The sequence below is a fragment of the Lepisosteus oculatus genome, chromosome 1 (assembly GCF_040954835.1).
Source record: "Lepisosteus oculatus isolate fLepOcu1 chromosome 1, fLepOcu1.hap2, whole genome shotgun sequence".
In the NCBI taxonomy this organism is placed as follows: domain Eukaryota; kingdom Metazoa; phylum Chordata; class Actinopteri; order Semionotiformes; family Lepisosteidae; genus Lepisosteus; species Lepisosteus oculatus.
In genome coordinates, this window is record NC_090696.1 from 42,992,549 (window position 1) to 43,016,847 (window position 24,299).

A 24,299-nucleotide genomic window follows, 5' to 3' on the forward strand; every position below is an offset into this window, starting at 1 on the left:
TCTCCAGGGGTTATTTCTCCTGCAGATTATAATAGTCAGTAGATGGATATATTAAATTACCATTGAGTTGCTTGCTTAGTTGTACACTAATGCTTTTATGAAATAGTACAAGTTTAGAAAGGCTTGATTGTAGTGAGTTATACGTTCTTCTCTAGGTAACGCAAGAAGTGCTTTCAAGTATTAAGTAAGCCAATGATTTTGTGCATGGATTATTCATTATACTGTTACACCAGTTTTGCACGTTCACCATGTAAAATCATCAAGGTTGGATAGTGTACCTAACTGACCCTTTCAGACATTAATCATAAAACAGTGACTTGCCAATAACTCAACTTTCCCAATTCATGTTCTGCAAAAAAATGCTTAAATGATGAGATGAAAGGTGTGCTAATTACCAAAATAATCAACATTTCTCTTTTTTTTCCTGAACAGAAAAGACAGTTTTAACATGTTTTCCATTTTGTACTGCCTTTCCTTTCCCCCCTCCGTTTTGCCTTTCACGTTTTGAGCAAAAATAGAGATATTTTGGGGTTGTTGCTCTTGCTGACACACTCAATTGGCCACTGCTGTGTAGCAGTCGGGTGGATTCTTTGAATCACTGCCATGCTCAAGTTTGGGTTTCTCCTTTAATAGGCCAGACTTGCCTGTGTAGTCCAGAAATGTCAGGAGCGCAATAGCTTGATAATTCAGCTGGTGAGGGCACTGCGCAGGCACGGCTTCATTGACTTCAATGTGATCGAGGAAGCTGAAGACCTGGTGAATGACACTGCCCTGATGGAGTATTCAGGCACCTACCGTCTTTCACACAGCAGTCAGGTAATGACAGAAGCAGTGACCACTCTTTACCCAGACTAGGGAGATAAAGTTAAGTTATATTACAGCAGTCATTAGCTTTTCATATAATGAGCTTACTTACAGTACATCTTCCATTTAGAAACCATTTGTTTTCAATACCAACCACATACATTACAAATTGAGGGCTGATTTAAAATTTAGTAATCTACAGTATATATATTTCCTTACTTAAAATGAATGAATTATGTCGTATTTTGATATACACTAACAGATTTATGGGCTGTTGTCTGTGTGTACTGTAATAAAGCACTGCTGTAGAAAGATACTGCAGATAACGACCTTGAATTGGGGTCAGTTACAATGCTAGGTAACTTGCTCCTTTTTTTATGTTGCTGCCAAGTTTCTTTGAAACCTCTTAACCAGCAGAAGTGTTTCCAAGCTCTAGGACATTGTTTTCTTTACATGTGAGTTTCAGTATGATCTGCAAAATGAATGATTGCTTTATTTTTACCTTTTTGTAGCCCAACCTTGTCAGATCTCGAAAGTTAACCAAGGTTCGGCCTGGTCAGTAATGAGAAAACCAGATTACTTCTGCAAGTGATTCTGGTAGATCCATTAGGTAGTGCTCTTCTCTCTGGAGCGCAATTTCCAAACCAAATCAGTATAGTGGGGCCACTGGCACATGAAGGGTGGGTGTTGCACTTGATGGATAAAGTGGTTCCCCTCCTATATGTGAAATGCAGTAAAAATAATAATAATAATTTTGTTACTGTCTCCTGTCTACTGATAGCAGTGCAGTGATACTGTTTTGATGTACGTTTGTAGACTTCATTCTAAAATGTTACAGTGCCAAACAGAAACAATATTTCTGAGCCAAGCTGAAGGACAACTACAATGTATTTAAGAAGTTAATCAGCCTTTTAGACCAACTTGGAGATACAATTTAGCTCTCCTTTTTTGTCATTGAAGAAGAAAATAAAGGCATGCTTTTGTATTTTCTAGTTGTGAACCTCCAATTTAGGATTCACAATTACTGTTGTTCTACCCTCCCAGTTTGCACTAGCCAGTTGTTTGTTTTTCAATCAGCCTGTAGCTTCAAAGTCACTCCCGGGGGGGGGGGGTTGAGAGAGTATAGACTCCCCCAATCTGTCCTTGTCCAAGCTACTTGCCTTTTAAAATGTCAGAGACATTACAGCTCAATACAGCTCAGTGTTGATTGGAGGAGAGGAGCACTCATGGCTGACAACACAAGTGCCTGCAAGCGTGTGGAAGGCTGCAGGGGTCACTGTCACTGAGAGCTGATCGAGCTCTGGCTGACGATTCCTGCCCCACCAGGGAATCCTGCTCACAGCTGGCTAGTGACACGACCCAAGCTCACATGTGCCACCTGTGTTAGAGCATCCTTACCAGCTGAACGTCTTTTACTGCTGTCTTTAACACTGAAAGGAGACAGTAGAAGAATTTGGCTTTGATTTTGTTTGGTGGAATATAAAAAATCAAGTGCAGCATTTACAGTTACTGATACATTGTTTGATGAATATAAGATTTCAATCTTTTTTTGTAGCACACCTTTGAAAATTGGTGTAAAACCTACGTTTTATTTGATCTCCATTTGTTTCAGGGTTTTTATAAGGATATATGGGGACAGGAGACGCAAACAGATGAAGAAGGCAAGTATGCAACACACATATTTTGTATAGGATAAAAACTTGTTCTTTCATTACTTTTTCAAAGTCCCAGATACTAAAATAGCATCCATGAAGACTGGTAGAAAGTCAAAATCCTGTGTGTTTTGTAGACATGAAAAAGAAATGCTGCCTTTGGGGTGAAGTACAGCGTGCTATGTTCAGGGACCGTGGACAAGTGACGTTCATCTTCTTCTGAGCCCAGAGCAAAGTAGTGTTGGTAATGAGGGGCTGCAACACCTCTTTGTGTTCTAGGGCCCCTGCAGAGCTCCTTGTCCAGCGGCAGAGGGAGCCTCCCAGATCTCGATGGGTCTCTCAGCTTCCGCTCCTGTGTAGCCACAGCTGATTACTCTCCATCCCCTGACATGCCGAGCACAGTGCTGCCCACTGTAAGTCTTGTTCTAGAATGGAGCACAGGTCTAGGGCACTTTTAACATTTCCCCTCGAGGAATGACGGCTTTCAATTTGTTTTCATTTTTCGCTCATTTTAATGGAAAGGGCTTTGTACAGTTTTTGAACAAACCACTTTTTTTTTTTGCTTTTGCTTTGTTCTAGATCCAATATGCTGATTCACAGTGTTGATTATTTTCTCCTGTGTATGTTATAACACTCTGTATAATACATTTAAAGACATTTAGGATTGGCAATTATTTTAAACATAGTGGACATTTGTTAATTGTGATTCTCTTGATTAGCTGCTGCTGTCCCTAATTAATCTGAGAAAACTACTGCATATACATCCGCTACATTATGTCATGCCTTCACTTCAGCCTTTTCTATTTTTGCTGTGAACAGAAACAGAGAAACTACAGTAGGTGTAAATATTCACCGTTTTTTCTGATACTATTCACTCCCTCAAGAACATGGAATATACAGGAGATGTGAAATAGAGTTATATGCTGGGCTACAGTATGCATGTGCTGTACATAGTACATTACTTTAAAGCATTTTGTGCAAGTCCTTCTAAGGTATATGTCAATTAATGCATTGATTTAACTTCTTCTGCAGTTAGAAGAACTAAACCTCATGTATCTGAAAACGAGCTTCCAAATCAGACCTGCAGGGGAGCTGGAGCCTATCCTGGCAAGCAATAGGCACAAGGCAGGGTACACCCTGAACAGAATACCAGTCTGTCGCTGGGCAGACACAGATACCAACACAGACATACAGTACACACACTCACAGCAGGGCCAATTTTCCCAGAAGCCAATTAACTTACCAATACAGTATGTTTTTGGAGTGTTATTCCACATACTGTACAAATACAAAGGGCACATACAAATGCCATAAAAAATACAAAAATGTTACAGTATACAATACTGTATAGTAAGTAAAAAACTTTTCTTATTAATGCACTTATTTCTTTCAGTTTCAGTGATGCTATTATGAGATAATAACACATGCCACAGATAGGATTGAGAGAACAGAAACAATGTGTTGGTTCTACAGCATGGTTTCTAACAGCAAATGAAATGGGGTATCATGCAGCAGATAGGATGTGTATCTTTTGCCAGACCGTACATTATCTAAATTGACTTGTTAAATAATACAATGCAAATTCATTAGGAAGCGGCTTGACTTCCCAGGTGTGTTGTTTAAAAGATACAGTATGTCAATCCTAATGCAAAGCTGTACTGAGGGTCTTTTTTTTACTTTTTACTTATACTTTTCCCATTGTTAGAGTAGGGAGGTTATTCAGTTCTCATTGAGACAAATTCATTTTGCAGTTGGTGGTACTTTTCCTAAATTCTAAAATAAATGATAGGCATTTCTCCAGCAGTAAGGCTAAGGGGATCATTTTAAGAAAAGGCCTTTGTAATGATTAATATATTATCAGTTATCTTTCATATATGTCGCATTGTAACTGACATATCTGATTTTATGCAGTGAGATGTTTACTGAAAGAACTACAGCATTTTAAAATAATGAGTTATCATTACTTCAGGTTAATTTAATCTGCTTCAGAAATAAAATATGTATTTTATTTAGTCAAATAGCTCATAAATTCTCATAAAATCATTGCATACCACTATAAATTATTAATTCCTAGCTTAGAAATCACCATTTATAGCATACTGTGAAAAAAAAAACTGTTTCCATTTTTTCAGTTGCCTCTGTCTGCTGGGGAAGTAGTTCAAGTCACTGGAGTTCCAGACAACCATGGGCTGTACCATGCAGAAGTAAAGGGAGAGGCGGGGCTTGTTCCTGCATGTCTTCTAGAAGAAACTGAGGACCTGCGCCAAGACCTGCACCCCTCTGATAAACAATGTACTGGTCCAGTCCCAGGGTTAACCAGTCCTGAGAGGATCATTCAGCTATATCAGCAAATGCAGCAAGCACACTGCAGCAATTACCAGGTTAACACTTAAACTACTCAGACTCTTCATTCATTAAAATGAATATATTATTCCAGTGGTCTTTACAGGATAACTATTAAATGATTTCCGGTTTAATCTTAATTCACAACTGTCTTTCACATTTGTTTTGCATGTATTCAGAAATGTCAAGTTTATAATGGGAAATTCCTGAATAGTAGTTTATAGAATGCCTAAGATCTAGATTTCTTTCAAGGGTGAGGAAAATGTAATGAAAATAAAAAATACAGCATTATATTGCGTGCAGTCTTCTGTAATCGACTGTAAATTCTGTAGGTAAAAATATGAACTAGATAACTAGATTTTATTTCCTGTTTAATCTTCATTTACAACAGTCTTTCACACTTGTTCTGCATATATTAAGAAATTTCAAGTTTATAATGGGAACTTCCTGAATAGTAGTTTATAGAATGACTACCAATTGAGATTTCTTTCAAGGGTGAGGAAAATGTCATTAAAATGAAAATGAAAAAAAAGAGATTTTGATATTGCATGTAGTCTTCTGTGATCTACTGTAAATTCCATAGTTAAAAACATTACCTTAGTTTGAAATAAAATCTCCTAGAAATCTGCTTTTAAAACCCAAAGTGCACAAATGCACTTATTTCAAAATCGGGAAATGTGCCAAGTATTCTCTATAAAAGTGACTGCGAATTGGTTTATCCATGTCCAAGATAACTGACCTACAGTATCTGGAGTTTAGCAGCACTGTGCTGTTTTTGTATCCGGAAGTAATTATTTATCAAACTGGCCCCAGGCTTCAGGGAAGCTTTCTCATGTAAGTCAAAGAACTCAAATAGACCCATTGCTCTGTTTTGAAGCCCTGGTGGGATGCAGGTGTAGGAAGAGGTCCAATGGTTAAGTTAATGTCTCATGAAGGTCACCTGATCACAAATCAGAACATGGCCCCGCAGGGATAAATCTCACTGGCATACTACATGATCATTTTGGTCCTTTGTACGAGGACATATTGTCATACCCAATGGGACATCCCAGGGCTTTGCATTTCTGCTAATTAAAATGCTCCCTGGTTTATCCCAGACTCCTTCTGTGATCCCATTTTAGGTAGTTTCATCGGTCACGTCTGATTCCAACCCCGAGACAGACCGCAGTCTGCTTTCAACTCCCTGTCTGGTCCAGGGTGGACGTCCCAGACTATTCAAATCACAGCCGGAAAATGAGGCAGAGGTCGCTGGTAGGCCCAGTAATGTCCAGGGAAAAGATGCCGGGGAGCAGATGAAGAGAGGTACCAGCCAAGCAAGGCGAGACGCAGGAGTCATACTGAATAACACATGGCTCTCTAGGGATGATGCAAATTGTTGTGCCTCAGCAGCTGCAGCAAGGAGCCATTTGTCAGAGCTGTCACTACTGAACAGCCAGGAGCAAAATGTCAAGGGGATCATCTCCAATAGCCTATTTCCAGAACAGAGATCAATAAGAGCCAAGCTAGGTAAAGGCATCCTTATGTTTGATATATCTTTGAATTCAGCAGGGGATCTTTTAAAATCCCTCTTAGGACTTAAATATTTGCATTTTATATGTTATTGTTATTGACTTATTTGTACTGAATGTGATTAAAGCAGAGGATAAGGGCATTTAAAGGATTCAGTTATTAAATTACTACAAAGAAAGTTAAGATTGAAATTCTTAAAATTCAAAATTTAAAAGACACTAACTTGTATGCTGGTTATACTACTTATTTTATTTTTCAGTTTATTTCAAACTAAGATATTGTATGAATTTGAAAACTAGATAAATATATTGTATCAAGACTGTGTGGCATGGTTGTTGTGTAATAAGGTTTTATTTGACTTTATCTTAAATACAGCCACACATGACAGGTGCACAGATGAACAGATACTGTATGCAGCATTTAAGTTCAATAGACTGTATCATGTGTGATTTCCTGTGATTTTTGGATTCTGGTAGGAAAAAGTTCCTACACTGTGTCTCGATGCCCTTGGTGCTCTGCACTACCCTGGAGCATTGTGTCCTCAGTCTGGTTTAGGCTGATTTGCCTAGACATCACTTGAGTGATATAAGAAGGACTTCAGCAATTTCCAGAGACATCCATATTTTCAGTGCACCTTGTCAGATTCTATCAGAACATAATACATGAAACAGCAATTTCAAAGCATACCACGGGCTTCATTGAAGAGTAACGATCTTTCTTGTTCCAAATACATTTAATAAAAAAATGTTAATCCAAAAAGATATTATATTAACTCCTTTCTTAGTTAATTAAGGGACTGCTGTACACAGCTAAACAATGCAGTTGAAAATGAGATAATTTCAGTGTCTTTTCTGAACGATCGATGCAAACCAGGAATTAGAACTTTGAATTGCCTCTGTGTGGGCATCATATAAACTACTGATTATTAAATCAAGAATGATTGCACTGGGAAAGCTAGACTTAATAATGGTTGTGGCAACATGTTCCCAATCGGTTTAATCTGGTCTGAAGAACCTAGTGTTTTTATTTTTCAAAATCAATAGCTTCCCATGTGTGTTGTGGTTGTAACTATAAAATAGCTAAATATAATCGATCCAAGTATTATTTGCAGCAGCAATAAAAAGGTGCAAACAAAAGGTACAATTGGAGTTAACTGGTTTTAAAGTAATTACTATAATAGGAGGAAAATAAGTATAACAATTCATAATTGCCGAGAATATTACGTGTGCTTAAATGAACCATTGTTTATGGTATATTAAAAAGTGAGAGCAAAAAAACATGAATGCCTTGCAGCAAAGCTCTGCACAGTTAAAGAAATGTCAGGAATTTAATCCGTGTGAAATAAATACTGTACTGTTGTTAGGAAACATTTGCATCACAAATGAGTCAGATTATTATGATTGAACTATGGCAGCAATACCACATGAGGAGCACATCAGTATACATTTTTTTAATGCAAAGACTAATTTTCAGAGACAGTCACTGCTAGTTACAAAATGATTAGTGTCAGTATTAATTTTTGAGATATTCCTAATTCTTAATTCTTTATGAAGAAACACCAGTTTTCCGATTAAAAGTGGTATTGTTTGTATGCTCTAACAAATGATTATAAGTTATTATATAAGTAATTATATAATTATAATTATAGTAATTATTATACAATTATATGTACGTATATGGTAACTTTCCCCTCCTACCCATTGTTGGACAGGGCTGCTGCAACCTCATCTTTAACCCTGTCTTCCCTGCTTCTGCTTCCTCAGCATCACCCTAAATGAGGAGGATCTCTATACAGGGTGATGTAGAGGAATAGATAAGATCAATCTAATCTAATTTTTAAAAAATGGTGATTTGACAACATAGGCAACGTGTTATTGGTTGTAAGTGGAAACCAAGAAAGTGATTTCATATTGATCACTGTCACTGTCAGTGATTAATGAGCTTGCAGATCATTTTGGTTTTGATGAAAACCCTGCATGCTTGCTAACAGCCCTGCAGGAGTGGCGAAGGGGGTAGTGAGGTCAGAAGTAGGCTAGGAAGGAATTTAAGAAAAAAACCTGAGATCTACAGTACCTTGTATCTTTGATTCAAAATGGGGAAATATTTGGTTAGCATTATACAGACAAACCCTTTTTTTACAACGTACCGCATTCTTTAATGTTACCTTAAGAGCAAAGTTTTTCCTGATTATACTTTTTATATGTAATTTTTATTCAGTTCTCTTTCTGTGTTCGTGTTTTTTAAAGCATTTGTTTTGGTATCTGATATATTTTATGTCTCACCACAGAACAGGGTAAACTGTGAAATCAAAGTTGACATTTTTCTGAATTTTCCAGATGCAAATGACAAAGTCAGAGATGGGCAACCCTGGTTCTCTAGTGCAGTGATCCTTCCTGTTTTAGAGGCACCTTTCATTTAGCACTTGGAAAGCACAACTGACTGATTAGTTCATTTAATGCACCCTTTAGGTTGGGATCTATTTGAGATCCTATTTTTTCTAAATATAGTGCTGATATATCATTATATATTGTATTGTAACTATTTCTGAACTACACAGAAAGGAAGGAGGTAATGGTGTAAAAGGAAGTATAAGCAGGAAAAACATTGCTCTTAAGGTAACATTAAAAAATGCAGTATGTAGTTATGAAGGTGCAGTTTGTAACACTAGCTTGAAAAGAAGAGCATCTGCTGTTTCTACTGTATCTGTATTAATGAAATTCATCAGTCTTGTGGAGCTGATAGAGACCTGTGTTAAAGATACATAGCTGAAACTGCAGCCAAAGGTGTTTCCAGCTACTGATGTACTGTATTAGGAGCCTGAAAACCAATGGAGTCAAAAAATGTGAATGTACAGAATACTGTATATAGTTTTTTTTTTCTTTGTACAAGATGTTTATATTAAGTTTCTAGTCACATACAGTATAACAATATTCGGTTTGATCACTACAGTTTTTATTTGAAAAAAATATATAAGCAATATTTGCTGTCAAATGTGATTGGTGGAGGGTGAAAACATTTAGAAAGCACTGTATCTTAAACTGTTTTCAATTACCACAGCTTGTCCATCTTGTTGTGTTTCAGAAAGCATTTCTGCAAGAGGTGCTAATGAAATTCCTCATCAGTTTACATAATGAGTGTGAGCTTTATTTCTATGGTGAACCAGTGTAGCCATTGGCACAGCTAAAAGTGTTTCACTTTCTGCATTTAATTATAATAGCACCCATGACTTAAAACATTCTAAAAACACAAAATAAAATTGTCATTTGAAGGATTTCTATGTGGGATAACAGCAAGACACTAAAATACTAGAATAGATATTGTACATTATGTGAATGAAATGAAGTGATAATGTTGACTGCACCACTATATGCTCCTTAATATTTCAGGAGGTATAGATAGAATGCCCTAACCATTTTATTTTAAATTCCCAATTCTTTGACTTTATTAGGATATTTATTTTATTTGTTTCCCCCAGAACCCCCTTCACCAGTTGGCTCGCTTCAGATTGTGAAGACTGTGGGTCAAAGCAGCCTCATGATTGGCTGGGACAGACCCCCACTGGATGAGCTGGGCTGTAGCAATGGCACTTTTGTTTATGGTTACCGGGTATGATTTATTTACTTGTTGCCTTAGATTTTGGTTGCCAAGAATAGCAATATCGACCTACATAATCTTGGCCTGCTATGTTTAATGTTATACATTCCATAGAAAAGAATTGCAAAGTGTTCTTGATAGAATGTTCTGGGTGACTTCAATTTTCGATGGGTTTGGGAAGTGTCTCAAATGCTTTTTCCAGGGGAAGGGGGTGGGTGGGGTCCTCTGTTGATTGGAGCAATAGGATCAACACCAGGATCAAGGGTTCAATGGCCTTCCGTTCCCATGGCAATGAATCACTGCCCTATCCCATTTCCATGCCGTATCCATGGAGACCAAAATATTTTATTATATATATACTGTGCTCTGCCCTCTTTATTTCCCTCCTGAATTACCATAGGGAACACTTTGTGCCAATAACTGGCTCATCCACCTGTGAGTGTAGCTGCTGCCTCTCTTTCTAAAAATACTGCTCATCACTCCTGATTAGGAAGTAGTGCTGGAAATACCAGCCGAAAGATACACCATCACCATAATCAATGTGTCTTTCCTCCAGTTATTCATTCGTTTAAAATGAATCCTTAGATCATCATGTCCAAAAAGAATCCCACCCCCCACACACACACACTTACTATTAATGTCTTTCTTCTACAGTAGATAGAGTGCAGCTTCAAGATGATCTAGGGTTTGGCTCTGAAACCAGGACAGCAGTTTCTTCCTCACATAAAATCTACAGTATTTATACCCGTTGTCACTTGCTATTTCAACTAGTTACACCAGTGGTTTTGTTCTTCCTCTATTATTTATAATACTTTGATCTACTATACATTTGTGGGAAACAAAGCTTATAACATTTCTGTTTAGTCGAAGTATACAACAGTTCTCATGAGAAAGATGTCAGCGCCCCCCCCCCCCCCCTTTCCATTTTTACCCACCAAAATTAACACAGGATTATGGTTAGCTTTGGGTTCAGAAATGGATGGAGTGATGTTCATTTGAAAATGAAACTGCATCTCACAGTGACAGCTAAGGTAGGCCATTGTTCTTGTCCAGTGTCAAAGCGAGAAACAGTGATGGGACTTTGATAGCTTTGAATAATTAATTACACACTCACAGTATATTTCTACAGTATGCTATAAAGAATGCCATTTTTAATTATAGATCTATGTTGATGGGGAATTCCACAAATCAGTGATGAGTGCAGCTTGTACTAAGGTAAGACATTTGCAGCAGTGTTGCTACATTGTCTATTGTTTCTGCCTTCCTGAAGTGCTTAAAATGGAAGAGTAGCTGGTCTTATCAGTTATGTGTTTGAACTTCCACGTAAAGGTTGGTAAAAAGAAGCTTGAGGTTAATTGCAGCTCTGATCCATATTAGAGCAGCGGCATTTAAAATAATATAAACACTTGACTCCTTTCTAAACTCTTACAATGTACAGTTTGCATAATCTCTAAGCTCCACTGTTGGTAGTTGATTGCTATTATTACGGAGCTTATACTGTATGTTTCCATCCAACTCCATTTTCATTTGAAGTATGGAATGTGCAAAGTCTAGTGCAGACATACATACTGAAGGGCCGAATGATATGCTTTATAAAGGGAAAAGGAAAAGTATATTTTTTAATAAAAATTACATCTGACAGTGGTGATAAAATACGAATATGATACATTTGGTAAACAAAAAACATCACTATAGCGCTTTCATTATATAGGTTTGTTAGCTGTACATTATATAATCTTAATTTATTAGTGTTATATTTATCTTTTTACATTTAGTGAAATAAAAAACTCAATTGAAATGCTCTGATTACCACATTCCATAATGGGAATACAATACAAGAGTCATCTTACAGTAGGTGCTGTGCTAAAATAGACCAGTCACACAAGGTCTGTAATAATGAAACCAACACAATAGAAAGCATGACATAGAGGCACTGATGGACCAGTTGCACAGCTTCATTTGAATAAAATAAAACTAAACTCATTTTCTCTTTATATGGAAGGATCCCAGTTCTTGGAAAATACCTGTGCTGTTGGTATTTCTTAGATGCTAATGACTGTTGTTTGTAATTGTAAAGAACATTTTGACACTGTTCTCACACCGGACCTCCATTTATCAATGCTTCTTTCAGGCAGTGTTGGAAAATGTTGACCTGTCAGTGCCATTTCAAATCAGTGTCCAGACACTGGGGGCCAATGGGCTGTTTGCTGAGAAGGTCCATATTCTCTTCCAGAGCTCTGACTCGCCTGCTGGCGCAGAGCTGTCCTCTCGCGACCTCAGGACTTCTCACACACACAAGCCCAGCAGGACTCAGACGGTGAGTCTACCATGGGCTGCAGCCAGGGCTAGAAGTCTCAGGATAGAAACCTCAGATCTCTTTTGGTCTTTTGATTTCTTAAGTATTTTTACATTTTTAAGTTGTGTATGTATGTTCAGAAAAATGCTGGCAGTAATAGTGTATTATTAGAATATGTCTGGTGCATTAATGCATTAAACCCTAAATCCTGCTTTTTTCATTGTGCAATTGAAAGCTGTGATAAGAAGTCTCAGAACTAAATGTCTGTTTCTAAATAAGCCGTGATCAATTACCATTTGAAATATTAACACATCCCTAGCCTTCGATGGTTTTGTATAATACCCACGATGACGGTAAAATCGAATAAATTTAGAGTGAAGAAATTTCCTTGGCTTAAAATGTTTATTATCTTGTCTTTTATGGTCATTTGCTTCATCAAGGTCAGCATAATCCCAGTATAGTAGCTTTTCAAATGTCTCATGGTATATCATTAATGATGACCAAATTCACGGGAAAGGGGGCTGTGAAAAATTATTGCCCCGTGGTATACTCATATCTATTATTTTCTTTAAAGCGCCATCCAAAACATCCAAACGTCTTTTTCTTGTTTTTTTTCTCTCCTGGTTATGCTTCAACTTACTTTGACTGTATTATATTTTTATTAACATTGTATTAAAGCAGGTGAGGGGCTAGGGTTAAGAGAGAAATATCTAAAAAGTAAATTTATACTAAAAGATGAAAGATTGCACTTTAAATTGAACGAGTTGTTTTCAAATGGAAATATAAGGATGAATGTACAGTACGTGGCTCCCAATCATGAATAAAGCTATTGTTGCTTTGTGACATACAGTAAATTACATAAATGTGACACCCCCCAAAAAATAGAAAAAAATAAATAGATCTTAAATAGATCATAGTACCCTTGACCCTTAAAAGCAAAAATGCTTTTTGAAAACATGCTACGTACTGTATATATAGTGATTTCTTGAAGTATTGCGGTGTTTGTAAACAGCACATAATTCACATGAACAATAGAATTAGGTCTAGACACTGAGTATATGAAGTCTCTGCTAAAGTGTTAAGTTGCAAATGCTTTAACAGGCCAACTCTTACCATCAGTGTGTAATACACTGTACCCTTGTACCCTTACTAGTTAGCCTAATCGTTACCCATCAAAGTTAGTTTTTCACACTCTCAATCCTTCAACATTAATCTTAGATGTGTTGAACAATTTATCGAGGCAGCTGGGCCAATGATTCCTAGCTGCGTTGCCCTTGTTCAATGATTGTACAAAAAAATCCTCCATCTGTTTCTGCACAGTGGTACTGTATGCACCCATCAGGAACACTTTTTCCATGTATTAAAAACTACCCAGGCTCATGTGTGCCCCAATCATTAAAGACGTTTGTTTGGTAAGTGTCATTAGCTGACTGTGTCAATTATTCTATTTTGGCTTTTATGAGCTACACTCCTCTAGAGTATCCTCTACAATGGTGATATAAGATAAGATAAGATCACTTTATTTGCCATATACGATTTATTGCATTAGGAATTTGTCTTTTCGCATACCCCAGCTTGCTCTACATGAAACACACAGACAGGGAGAGAAAAGCTTAGGGTCAGAGCACAGGGTCAGCCATTTATACAGCGTTCCTGGAACAGCTGGGGTTAAGGGCCTTGTTCAGGGGCCCAACAGAGTAGGATTAATCTGCCAGCTGCAGGATTTGAACTGGCAACCTTCCAGCCACAGGCGCAGATCCTTAGCCACAGTGCCATTGCTCCACCCGGTGGTATCTGTATTTGTGGTGGTATCGTGCTGCTGGGTACCACTGAGCCCAGAATGAGGAGAATTGTCACTCTTCTAATAAATGCTATGAGGTCTTGAGCAGTCAGACATATTTGAGAGGAGGTAGCACCTCTTTTGTTGATATCTCCACCGATAAAAAGACAAGTAAAACAAATAGTGATATATTAAAAAAAACATCTGTTATTTAGTTTTTCCCTTTTGTATGGTTTGTGTGAAAAGGGGCCTTTTCTGTTTCCTCATTCTTAGGTATAAAACTTTTTTTGTTGGAAAGCAGTGATGAGACAATCCAGCAGAGGCACAAAAAGGATATTTAATTTGGCTTTTTATATGTAAAAATAAACATATGTCAAATAGTAAGGGTGAGAGAAATGAACAACTAAGGGTCATGGCATTTAAGAAAGAGAATAGGAGTGTTGCAGGAGCCATGATGATATTTCACTGGGATTGTTCAATAAAGAGCTAAATATACTGTACTAAAGTACTAGGATTAATTAGCTATTAGAAACAATAATGAGATACTGTACAAGGGCTACACAGGCTCCTCTAAATTGAAACTTTTCTTATGTTTTATATTATAACAACCCCAAGCTCCTTCACAGTGGACAACACTGGTACTGTACACAGTATGTGTAGTTTTGGGATTAATCCAAGGCTGGCTGTTTTGAGGAACTCATGTGAGGAAATGAACTGTGTATCTTTAAAAAGGTGTTAAATTGATCTATAATGTATTTTCTTTTAAAAATCAGATGTATTGTTGCTAATATACTGCTCAGTGCATTTGAAAGATGCAGCAGAAAGTACATTCTGAAATTGTAACAGCTTCAAACTTTATTCGCAGAACGTCAGTACACCCCATCAGTCGAAAACATTTTCTCAAGGTTCTGGTGTGAAGCCTACTAAGGTAGGTACAAACTGTAATTCTTGTAAATTATTGTTTATCTAGTGGAATAGAATGGATATATTCTGTGTAAATATCATATATTATATCTTTTTTTACACTTGGAATGTCATGCTTGGCCAGGTAAGGAGTTTCCCATTGTGAGACTGTCACCCTCTCAGGCTTCAGCCTATCCTGTTCTCCCTCTCGGCATGCAGAGTTAATAAATCCAATATTCATATTAATTTGTGTGTTGTATGACCACGGGACTGTGGTTATACTTTTCACTGTACTTTTTAATATAGCTTAATATTCACAATATTAACTTTCAAAGACAACAGAGCAACGGAGAAAACAGACATTTCAAAATTAAGTTTCCAAAGCTCAGTATTGGTTCGTGAATGACATTCTTGTAGACGGAAAGGAAGCACCACACAAGCTGCACCACAAACACGGTGAGGCACCATGTTAGTGAAATACCCAAAAAGCACAAAAATAGTGAAACACAGACACACATCAGATAAAATGAAAACTGGAAAAACAATGTTTCCACAGAAGTGGGCTTATGCCTGTCAACCAAATGAACTTATTGAGCTTTGCAATGATTCCAGAAAGCGTTTGCACATCATAACAGGGAGTGGGATCCTACCAACATGCTGAACCTTAAGTTCCATTTTATGTCAAAATTGACATAATTGAATCCATGCACAAGGAGTTCTTTTAATATAGTGATATTAAAAATATCGGGCCTTCAGAAGTGTTTTGCCATATGTTATGTCCCCCACAAATCTCTGACACCTCTTATTAATTTATATGATGGAACTTTAGGAGCACTTGAAGAGCACGGGGATATACAACAGTTGTTGTTTTTTTCTCCATCAAGGACACACTCCCCAAGAAAAAAAAAATCAATTTCTCTTCTTTTAAAAAAAAAAATGTCTCATTTCTCAGGTTTCTGCACTGCGAGGTCCCATAAGCCACGTGACACTCACAATACACAGCCTATACACAGTACACAACAAATCACAAGCTGTATAAACGTCCGTTTTCACTGGATGCTACACATAGAGAGCTTTTTTATAGAGACTTTTTTATCTTTCAGCCACTGATATAATGACTAAGTTGTAATCACGGCAAGTCTTTTGGTGGTGATGGACTAAATATAGTTATAAAGCAAGCTACATTTTCCGCCTGGCATCCTTTCTACCTTGTAGTCTGTCACCCGTTTTGAGATTCTAGAACTTTGCACTAGAATCCCCTGCCACAACTGGACATCATAGCAAAGAGGTTCAGTACTTGTTTCAGGATTAAACTGAAATCTCAGTGAGAGCTCGTACTTAAAAGACTAACTCCAAACTGCGGAAACTCCTTGTGTCCTGATTGTGGTTAGACCCCTTAATCATTTATGTGTTTGACTTTTAAAGGTGTTGGAACATTAATTAAGTTCATGAGTCGCATTCACATTTTTTTCAGAGTTTTTGCTTATTTGAATGACCTGCACATTCCCTCTGTATATGAATTGCAGTTTATCGCCATCTACAACTACAGTCCCCTGAAAGACAGCCCCAATATTCACCCCAGCCGAGAGCTAGGTTTCAGGGAAGGGGACACTGTGTGGGTGTTTGGAAAACCAAGGAGGGACGGCTTCTGTGAGGCAGAGGTACAGTATGAACACTTGGGGGACGTCTTTTCTGCTTTACATGTGTTCACTAGGATAGGCTTGCATAGTACGTTTAAAGCATATTGATTTTTTTTAATGCATGAGGATTTCTTAGCTTGGATTTTTTAGCTCGTCCAGAATATAGAACTTGTCCACTCTGTCCTGCTGAAACTATTTAATGTTAATTTACATTCTATCAAAATACTATAAATGTAAGTAAATAAAAATATACGTATTGCGTTCAAAGCTCAGAGCAAACAGACAGAAACCTGTAGATAGAGATACAGTATGTCATATTCTTGATGCCAGACCATGTATTGTTTAGCATTGAGCAACTTCTCCTTGTGAATATGATTTCCCTTATAAGGTGCATAAAGTTTATTTTGTGAAACTCGCTATATTTTAAACCTATGGTTGCCTTTTATATTTAATGAGTTTAAAGAAAACAATTTGCAGGACAGGGCATGATTTCCCCATCCTCTTATGAAGCAGCATTTTGCCCATTTTTCAATTGGGATCTCACAAGTTAGACAGACAACATGATTTTGTATCGCTTATTCTTTACTTTAACATTATTTTCTTGAAGTTTCAATCTTGTCTGTGTAACTCATATGAGCCATGTTTTGTTACTGGTGTGCACATCTTTGATAAGACTAAGAGATGTTCTCTAGATGGCAGGAATGCATATACAGTCGAATGTGATTTTTTCCCCCACTTTGTCTTTTTTTCTTCCTCTTACAATGACAGTCTTGTAGTGTAACTGGAAATGTACCAGCATCATTGTAAGTATGACAATATAGCGTAGCTGCTGAATTTCAGGACTGCCAGAATCGTTGCTGCTTTTCTGTACTCTGTTTTGGATCTTATAATTATACATTCAGACAGAATGTCCTCCTGTTCCTGCAACACAGGGGTGGCTTTATTTGTGCTCACTAGTCCATAGACAATTTGGGTTGTGAAGTGTTGCAAACCAGCTACAGTATATATATTAAATGACTTGTTAAGGTGCCCATAATGTGTAGAATTCAAAGAAGTAGCTCCCATGCAACTTTTCAGGAATGTGAGCAAGTTTTAAGTTATAACATCTTGATAGAGCACACCTCTATCATTTAAATCAGATGTTTCTGTTTGAAAATAAAAATGTTATTTTATTTATTTCCTTGTTTACTTCAGCACTATTTCAGATACCTTAAATAATATACATGATATTTATTGTATTTTTAAAAGAAATTCTGTGAGGAAATTAAATTTAGAAAACAAGCTCTCAGCAGAGCAAATTGTTGTTAATTGAAATATGTTTTACTACTTATAGGTATACAGTATACTAAAAACTAAAGGTGTAAAACACAAATAAATGCTCTGTTTCCAATACTTCCTGGTTACTGCATATATAAATGATATATTACAATTAAAATATAAATTAGAAAAATAATAATCACTCTTAGCGATATTGACCCTGTTTTGAAATTGACATTGATGGTAATTCCACCTTTAAGCCTCATGCCTTTAGCATAATCCTTAATCCATTATATGAAAGTGCACACAAAAAAGTATCAGTAATATCTAATTCATTTTATAAAAAATGCCACCTAGAGAAGAAATTGGAATGTGAATTATACCACATTGTTATGAGTATGTAAACTGTTATAACATTTCATCTGATAGTTTCTTATCACTGAGGTTCAGAAAGCTTTCTGAATTTCTATTTACATCTTAAAATTCCTTGGTCATCACATTACAGCTTTAAATTCATGCAGTGATGTTATTTAATTCATTTTTTCTTCCTCAACTGCATTGTAAAAGAATACTATTTTGTTCATATTCATGAAAAGTTTCTAAAATGTTTATACCATGTATGTTTAAGCATTCAATAGTGTACAGCAGGACAATGTAATCTTTTTGAATGTGACAGTCCAATAATGTAAAGTACATAATGTAAGTGAAAGAGTTCATAATATTGCCAACATGCCTTGGTACAGAGAGGAGTGCACAGGCATATTGCAGTTGTATCTTGTTGGGAAACACATTGTTTTAACTTAATATATTCTTCTACAAAAGTATAAACAAGAAAATGGGCATTAAACCTCTTCTCATTTTTGCCATTTCATGTAATGCGATTATTTTTTAAAACTGAAGCATTACGTTTACTGCACCTTGCCTTTGAGTATGCATTTTATTATGACATGCAGAAGCTGACCTTGAAAAGAGCAAGTGTTAGATGCAAATCAATTTCTGTAAACACATTCATTTTTGTGATCAAAGTAATACATACTGTATGAATTAGAAACCTGCTATTCATACTAATTAAGCAATTAACTGGATTGCTTAGCAAGTACAAGCCCTGCTTTTTATTTCTCTTCTAGGTCAATAGAAGGCGAGGTCTTGCACCAGCAGCGTTCCTTGAGAAAGTTAATGTGGGACTGCCGAGGGAGAAGAAGGAAAAAGCAGTAAGTATGCAGCATGTTTTATTTATAGGAAGGCGTCTGGAGCCTTTTTAAACACACAGGGAGCTAATGAACATGATCATGAGAGCCAGAATGTAGTGCAATCCTTAATTTAGTTACAAGAAAAAAAAAAGTGGGTTGTGGAATTAAAACCATGCATTATCTCTGATTTGAACAGCAACAGCTTTATTAATCATATTTTAGTTAAATGTATTGAATGCTAAATATGAAATGATTATTATTTATAACAATTCTCTTTGCTCACTTGTTTTATGTTTTCCTAAGAGAAACATTCTCAAATAATTCTAGTCTGTCAGTATGGATAATGTTACCACACAGTGTAAGATACAGCATGTTTTCACCCTCATTACATCCTGTAAGTAAGGATCGGTTGCTTAGAACATACTCCCACAGTGCACCATTACATTTTACTCGAAGAGGTCTATCCTGGGACCTGACCCCAGTTTCAAGATCAGTGTCTGTATCAGCAAATAAAGAAGCATTTCTGGATGACTGTCCTTGGCACCACAGAGGTTGTGATTTCAATGAATGATACCAAAATTGTTTCATTTTTTTAAGAAATAAGAAAGTAAAATGGAAAAAACAATTAGGAAAGTACTGTATATTTATAAAAAGGGATCCCGTTTAACAGTGTTTGAATCTGCCACTTTAGAGTCATTAACCTGTCTATGTGGGACTCTCTTCAACCATTTCGGTCAAATACATTATAAAGGTAGAAATGCTGCATTTGCTGAGTGTCTGGATTGACTTAGATGTTTTGGTACTTTTTGAGGAGAGAATCACATTTTTTTGTACAATTTATTAAAAAATGATGCAATGTACTGTTATATTTTTATCAACGTGGACTTCAAAGTGTAAGATAAGTTACAGTTTATGTTACCAAAATGAAAGAGAATACATAAGTATTTTCAACCTGTAAACTCAATATCTGGTGGAAACAGCTTTTTGGTTTCTCTAACAATTTGGCACACTGGCTTGGTGTAAGTTTAGCTAATTATTTTGGGCAGCTTTGCTCAAATTGGTTAAACTCTCCTTAAGCAGCTTCAGCCTTGTGCTTTGGGTTACTGTACTGCTGAACAGTGTGGAAAAACTTGTAAGAATTTTTTCCTTCTAATTTTTATTAGTTCTTCATTCCAACTATGTTGCCCTCGTGCCTGACAAGCTTCCCAGCCCAAGCTGATGAAAAGCACAACTAGAACAGAATTCTGCCAGCATGCCTGACAGTAGGGATGGTGTTGGCTGGTGTTGTGTTGGGCCTTTCACAGTTGTAACACCATGCATTTAGCATTTACTCTGTGAGCTCCAAAATGTCTATACGAAAGTATCCTCACATCCTCTCCATGTCTATTTTGGATGGCATTAGCAAAATCACTAAATGCAAGGGAAGCAAGAATACAAAGGGACATACCCTAGTTCTTGATTAGGAATGGTGAAAAAATAAAAGGGCTGCTCTTTACAGTGTATGGGAAAGAATGTTCTATGGAGTTTTCATGAGCTGCTGTTTGAAAGCTGAAGGTTCTTGAAAGGCTGAGCAGCTGAGCCAGAGAAAAAAAAGAAAAATAGAAAACATGTAAAATAAATAATTTAACTGTCTGCCTCTTATATACAGTAGCTTCAATATAAAGAGTAGGTGTTTTTATTGGTGTCTACATGATAAAATGTGAATCCATAAACTTTAGAATTAAGTGTTTTAATCAGGATTTCGATTCAATTGTGTTGAATACTTTAATGTATAAATGTTGTGTTTTTGCCATGTTTCCAGTTCCTCTGAAGTGCCATGAGCTGCAGTGCTATAGCCACCAGCACAGAAGAGCAAGCCCCTGCCGAGAGGACAGTGTGAGCAGTCTGGCCTTCCAACCCAATTCACAGCAAATGACTTCAGAAGAAAGGGAATAGGTTCAATTTAAAAGTAACTCTTTGTGATTCATCGGAGCTCTGTGGTTTTGCATGGAATTCTACAAAGGCAGACAGTTTCCTTGGTTTAAAACACCAATGCCTGAATGCTTTAAAGATAAATATTTGAGAGACTGGAAGATGAGAAAATCAGTCACTTAACCGTCATTATCTAATTTAATTAATTTCGTTTTATCCTTGGGAAATACAGCAGATTCTTGACATTGTTGAAACCCGCCAAAATCCTGAACAGTAAATGCAAATATCCTGTATGTGGACATTCAAAGCATCCTTATTTTGGCCACACTGAACCCCAGGTTCACTTACAGTATGATTAGCTTGCATTAAGCACTAGGGTATATTTACTACTGTAGGTGCACAAGTGTATTTAATATAACATATGGATCATTACACATGAATGGTCTTCAAATAAGAACCTATACAGTAAATGCATCTGTGTGTGAAGTCCTTCATGCTGTTGTGAAGTAACTTAAATGTAACTTTAACTTAAAGGTTTGGGCTTGGCCTGTACATACAGTACTGTACAGTATCAATGTGCATAATCATGTAAACTGTTTATCATGCACAAACCTATGGTGCTAGTTACTAATCAGCAATGCTATAACCTAGGCCTGGTACCAAATTCTTGCCTTTCTCTTCAAATTTGATCTGTCTATACATTCCAAGTATTTTGGTGTATTCATCTCTTTTAAAGATGACCATGTTCTTGAAACTTTGAGGTTTGCTGTTTACCAAGCTATAAAACTGTTATGTATCTTATTGTGTATGTCATTTACTGTTTATTTCAGCAAATTCTTATAGTACTATTTGTTTTGTACTATTTATAACTGTTTATTAGAAATTGCCACTTACCTAATATTACACTTATTTTCTGCTGCTTCCTTTTACAATATAAACATATGGTGCAACGTGTACAAAGTTTATCAGTATGTATATATTTCATGTTTTTCATGGGAAATCAGTTCTAAAATTGACACTATATTTAAGATTGAAGTATTAAACATTTAAAAACATTTAGGAAGCATCTTATTTCAGCAGAATATCTTGCCTCTTGCTACTTTGTTAACGTAAACTATGAAGTAGGCTTAAATGTTAAAAGGTTTGATGAGTTTAAGTATTCAAATAAACATTGAATGGTTATAAGACAGAAGAAGCTTGGATCAAAAATTAAGTGGGTGGTGTATAACATGAGCTTTATAACCAATACATTATTTTTAAAATCTCAGCTCCTGTTTTCTTATAGGGTTATTTATGCCTTTACATTGGTATTAAGCATTTATAGGGTGCTTACGAACACTTGCCTTTTCACCTAGAAACAGACTTTACCAACTGAGGACAGTGACATTCATCACATTTCCAAGGTGAGACTAATACTGAGGAGGAAACTCAATAAAAGGTGTTAGGGAACAGTTTATAGTGCAAGTTTATGTGCAGTTATACACACAAGACACACATTGAAAAAACATGCATTGGATTAAGAACATACTGTACAGATTGCCCAGTTTATGAACACAGATTTCCCTTAAAAATATGTAATATATTGCACATAATGAAAAATCCAGAGAGCATGAACTGATTGAAATTAAATACTGAATTGTGGGCTCTTTATAAAATTGAAAAAGTTTTGTATTTCACAGTCATACTGTAAGCTGTTTGTTTGTTTTTTTCCATTTTTAAAATACTGCACTGTGATACAATTGTAGTATACTTTTAATCACTTGCTTGTTTCTATTTCATAAATAATTTGTTTTTCATTTAAGCATTTGGCACAATCAGCCTAGCAGATATCTTATGAATGGATAACTTTATGTATATATAGTATATATCTACTAATTTAACATAACACTAGAAGGAGAGTTTTTGCTAATACTGGACAGAATGTCAATTTATTTAATGGCATGTCAGTGAGATCCTTTGGAAATCCTTTAGTGCCTTATGGAGGCAGAGAGGGGGCAGACCATAGGATTATGCTTACTTGTTACAGTAGTGTCCAATTTCAGATCTAACCAAATACAGCAGGGTTAATTCCAAAGATTTTTAATCCGCTTTGCTCACTTATTCTACAACCATGCTTACCTTATCGAATTAAAATGACTTTTTATGTGTTGGAACTATTTTCATATTCATTTAGTTTAATGTACGTTTTATTTCTAAAAGAAAACCCTTCCTACACATGGAAAAAAACAATGACAAGAACTTGAAAGTTATCCCCTTTGTGCCTTTGGGTTTTTAGTTAAAGGAGCACCATAATACATCTGTATGATGTTTGTCATGATTTTGTCAATCTTACAGCTCTTACTGTATATTGCAACCCAAGGCCTTTCACTGTGTATAAATGTCTAGACATGCAATGTGTGATTACAAAAAGCATTTACTTTTGTTAAGATTAGTAGTAGAGTGAAACTATATGAGCTTTCCCTTGGGTTTATGCTCTGTGTATGGTAGCTTTATTATTAATACTTGTATTTAATTGTAAATACGCGAACAATTATCTTGTTAATACAAATGTATTTTTGTATTTTAAGATGTATTGATTTCTGTAATATTTGTAAAAATTGTAAAAAAAATAAATTTAGTAGAAAAACATTGCAGCATGAATTGTTTTATTTTTCTTTACTAGAAGCACACACAGCATTTTTAAATATTTTTCAGGCAAAGGTACATTTGTGGTATTTTTAATAATTGTCCACAAAATTAGCCCTCCTCAGTACTACCAGTTAAACTTTGAATAACCCATACATTTATATTATTTTTGCTTACTTTATGGTGTATTACATCTGGAGACAAGGTAATTCTTATTAGCAGTTTATGACTTAAGGAATATGAACTACTGTATTTACAAAAGACCTCAATCCTAATGTTTTTCATTTAAGTTATTTACGCATTTTAATAGTCGCTCTAGTCAATTAGCCAATGAACCTGGAAAAGATGAATGTAAGAGCTGAAAATGTGCCTAAGAAAAAAAGTGGGATTTTATGTACATCCTCTTCAATTATATCCCTTTAAATACAGATACATTATTAGATGTCATTGTGTCAGTCCAATAGCATCTATTCGTGTCTAGAGACAAAACAACTTTTTTCTTGTTAAGGAACATGAGACAGCTTACTGTACATCTAGCCTATTTGGTTGCTACTAAAACATTTCTTTAAAGACACTAGGGTATCAGCTTTTACAACATGTTTAGGTGGCTTGTTCCAGACCTCCATTCCTTTGTGCTAAAACTACCTGCTTATCTCAGTTCTAAATATACTTGTATATTTGTGTATTAATATACCTTTATTCTGTACTGTATAGTGAGGCTTCTGATCCAAAACTACTTCCTTCCAATCTGTTGCTGCACTGAAATTAAATGAGTGTACCTACTGGTGTGTGGAC

The 24,299-nt window shown here is 36.1% G+C and overlaps 1 protein-coding gene across 1 annotated transcript in view; it reads left to right on the top strand.

Annotated features, from left to right (window-relative positions):
• LOC102692809 (early endosome antigen 1) overlaps positions 1-23,496 on the top strand; it is a 45,297-nt gene extending 21,801 nt beyond the window's left edge. Inside the window, exons 15-26 of the mRNA XM_015344912.2 lie at positions 634-816; positions 2,417-2,465; positions 2,736-2,869; positions 4,589-4,837; positions 5,921-6,305; positions 9,784-9,914; positions 11,064-11,117; positions 12,034-12,219; positions 14,844-14,906; positions 16,408-16,542; positions 18,906-18,989; positions 20,770-23,496. Of these exons, the coding sequence (XP_015200398.2) occupies positions 634-816; positions 2,417-2,465; positions 2,736-2,869; positions 4,589-4,837; positions 5,921-6,305; positions 9,784-9,914; positions 11,064-11,117; positions 12,034-12,219; positions 14,844-14,906; positions 16,408-16,542; positions 18,906-18,989; positions 20,770-20,778 (1,662 nt within the window). The 3' untranslated portion in view covers positions 20,779-23,496. The remainder of the gene's footprint in view (positions 1-633; positions 817-2,416; positions 2,466-2,735; positions 2,870-4,588; positions 4,838-5,920; positions 6,306-9,783; positions 9,915-11,063; positions 11,118-12,033; positions 12,220-14,843; positions 14,907-16,407; positions 16,543-18,905; positions 18,990-20,769) is intronic.
• Positions 23,497-24,299: the final 803 nt, after the last annotated feature.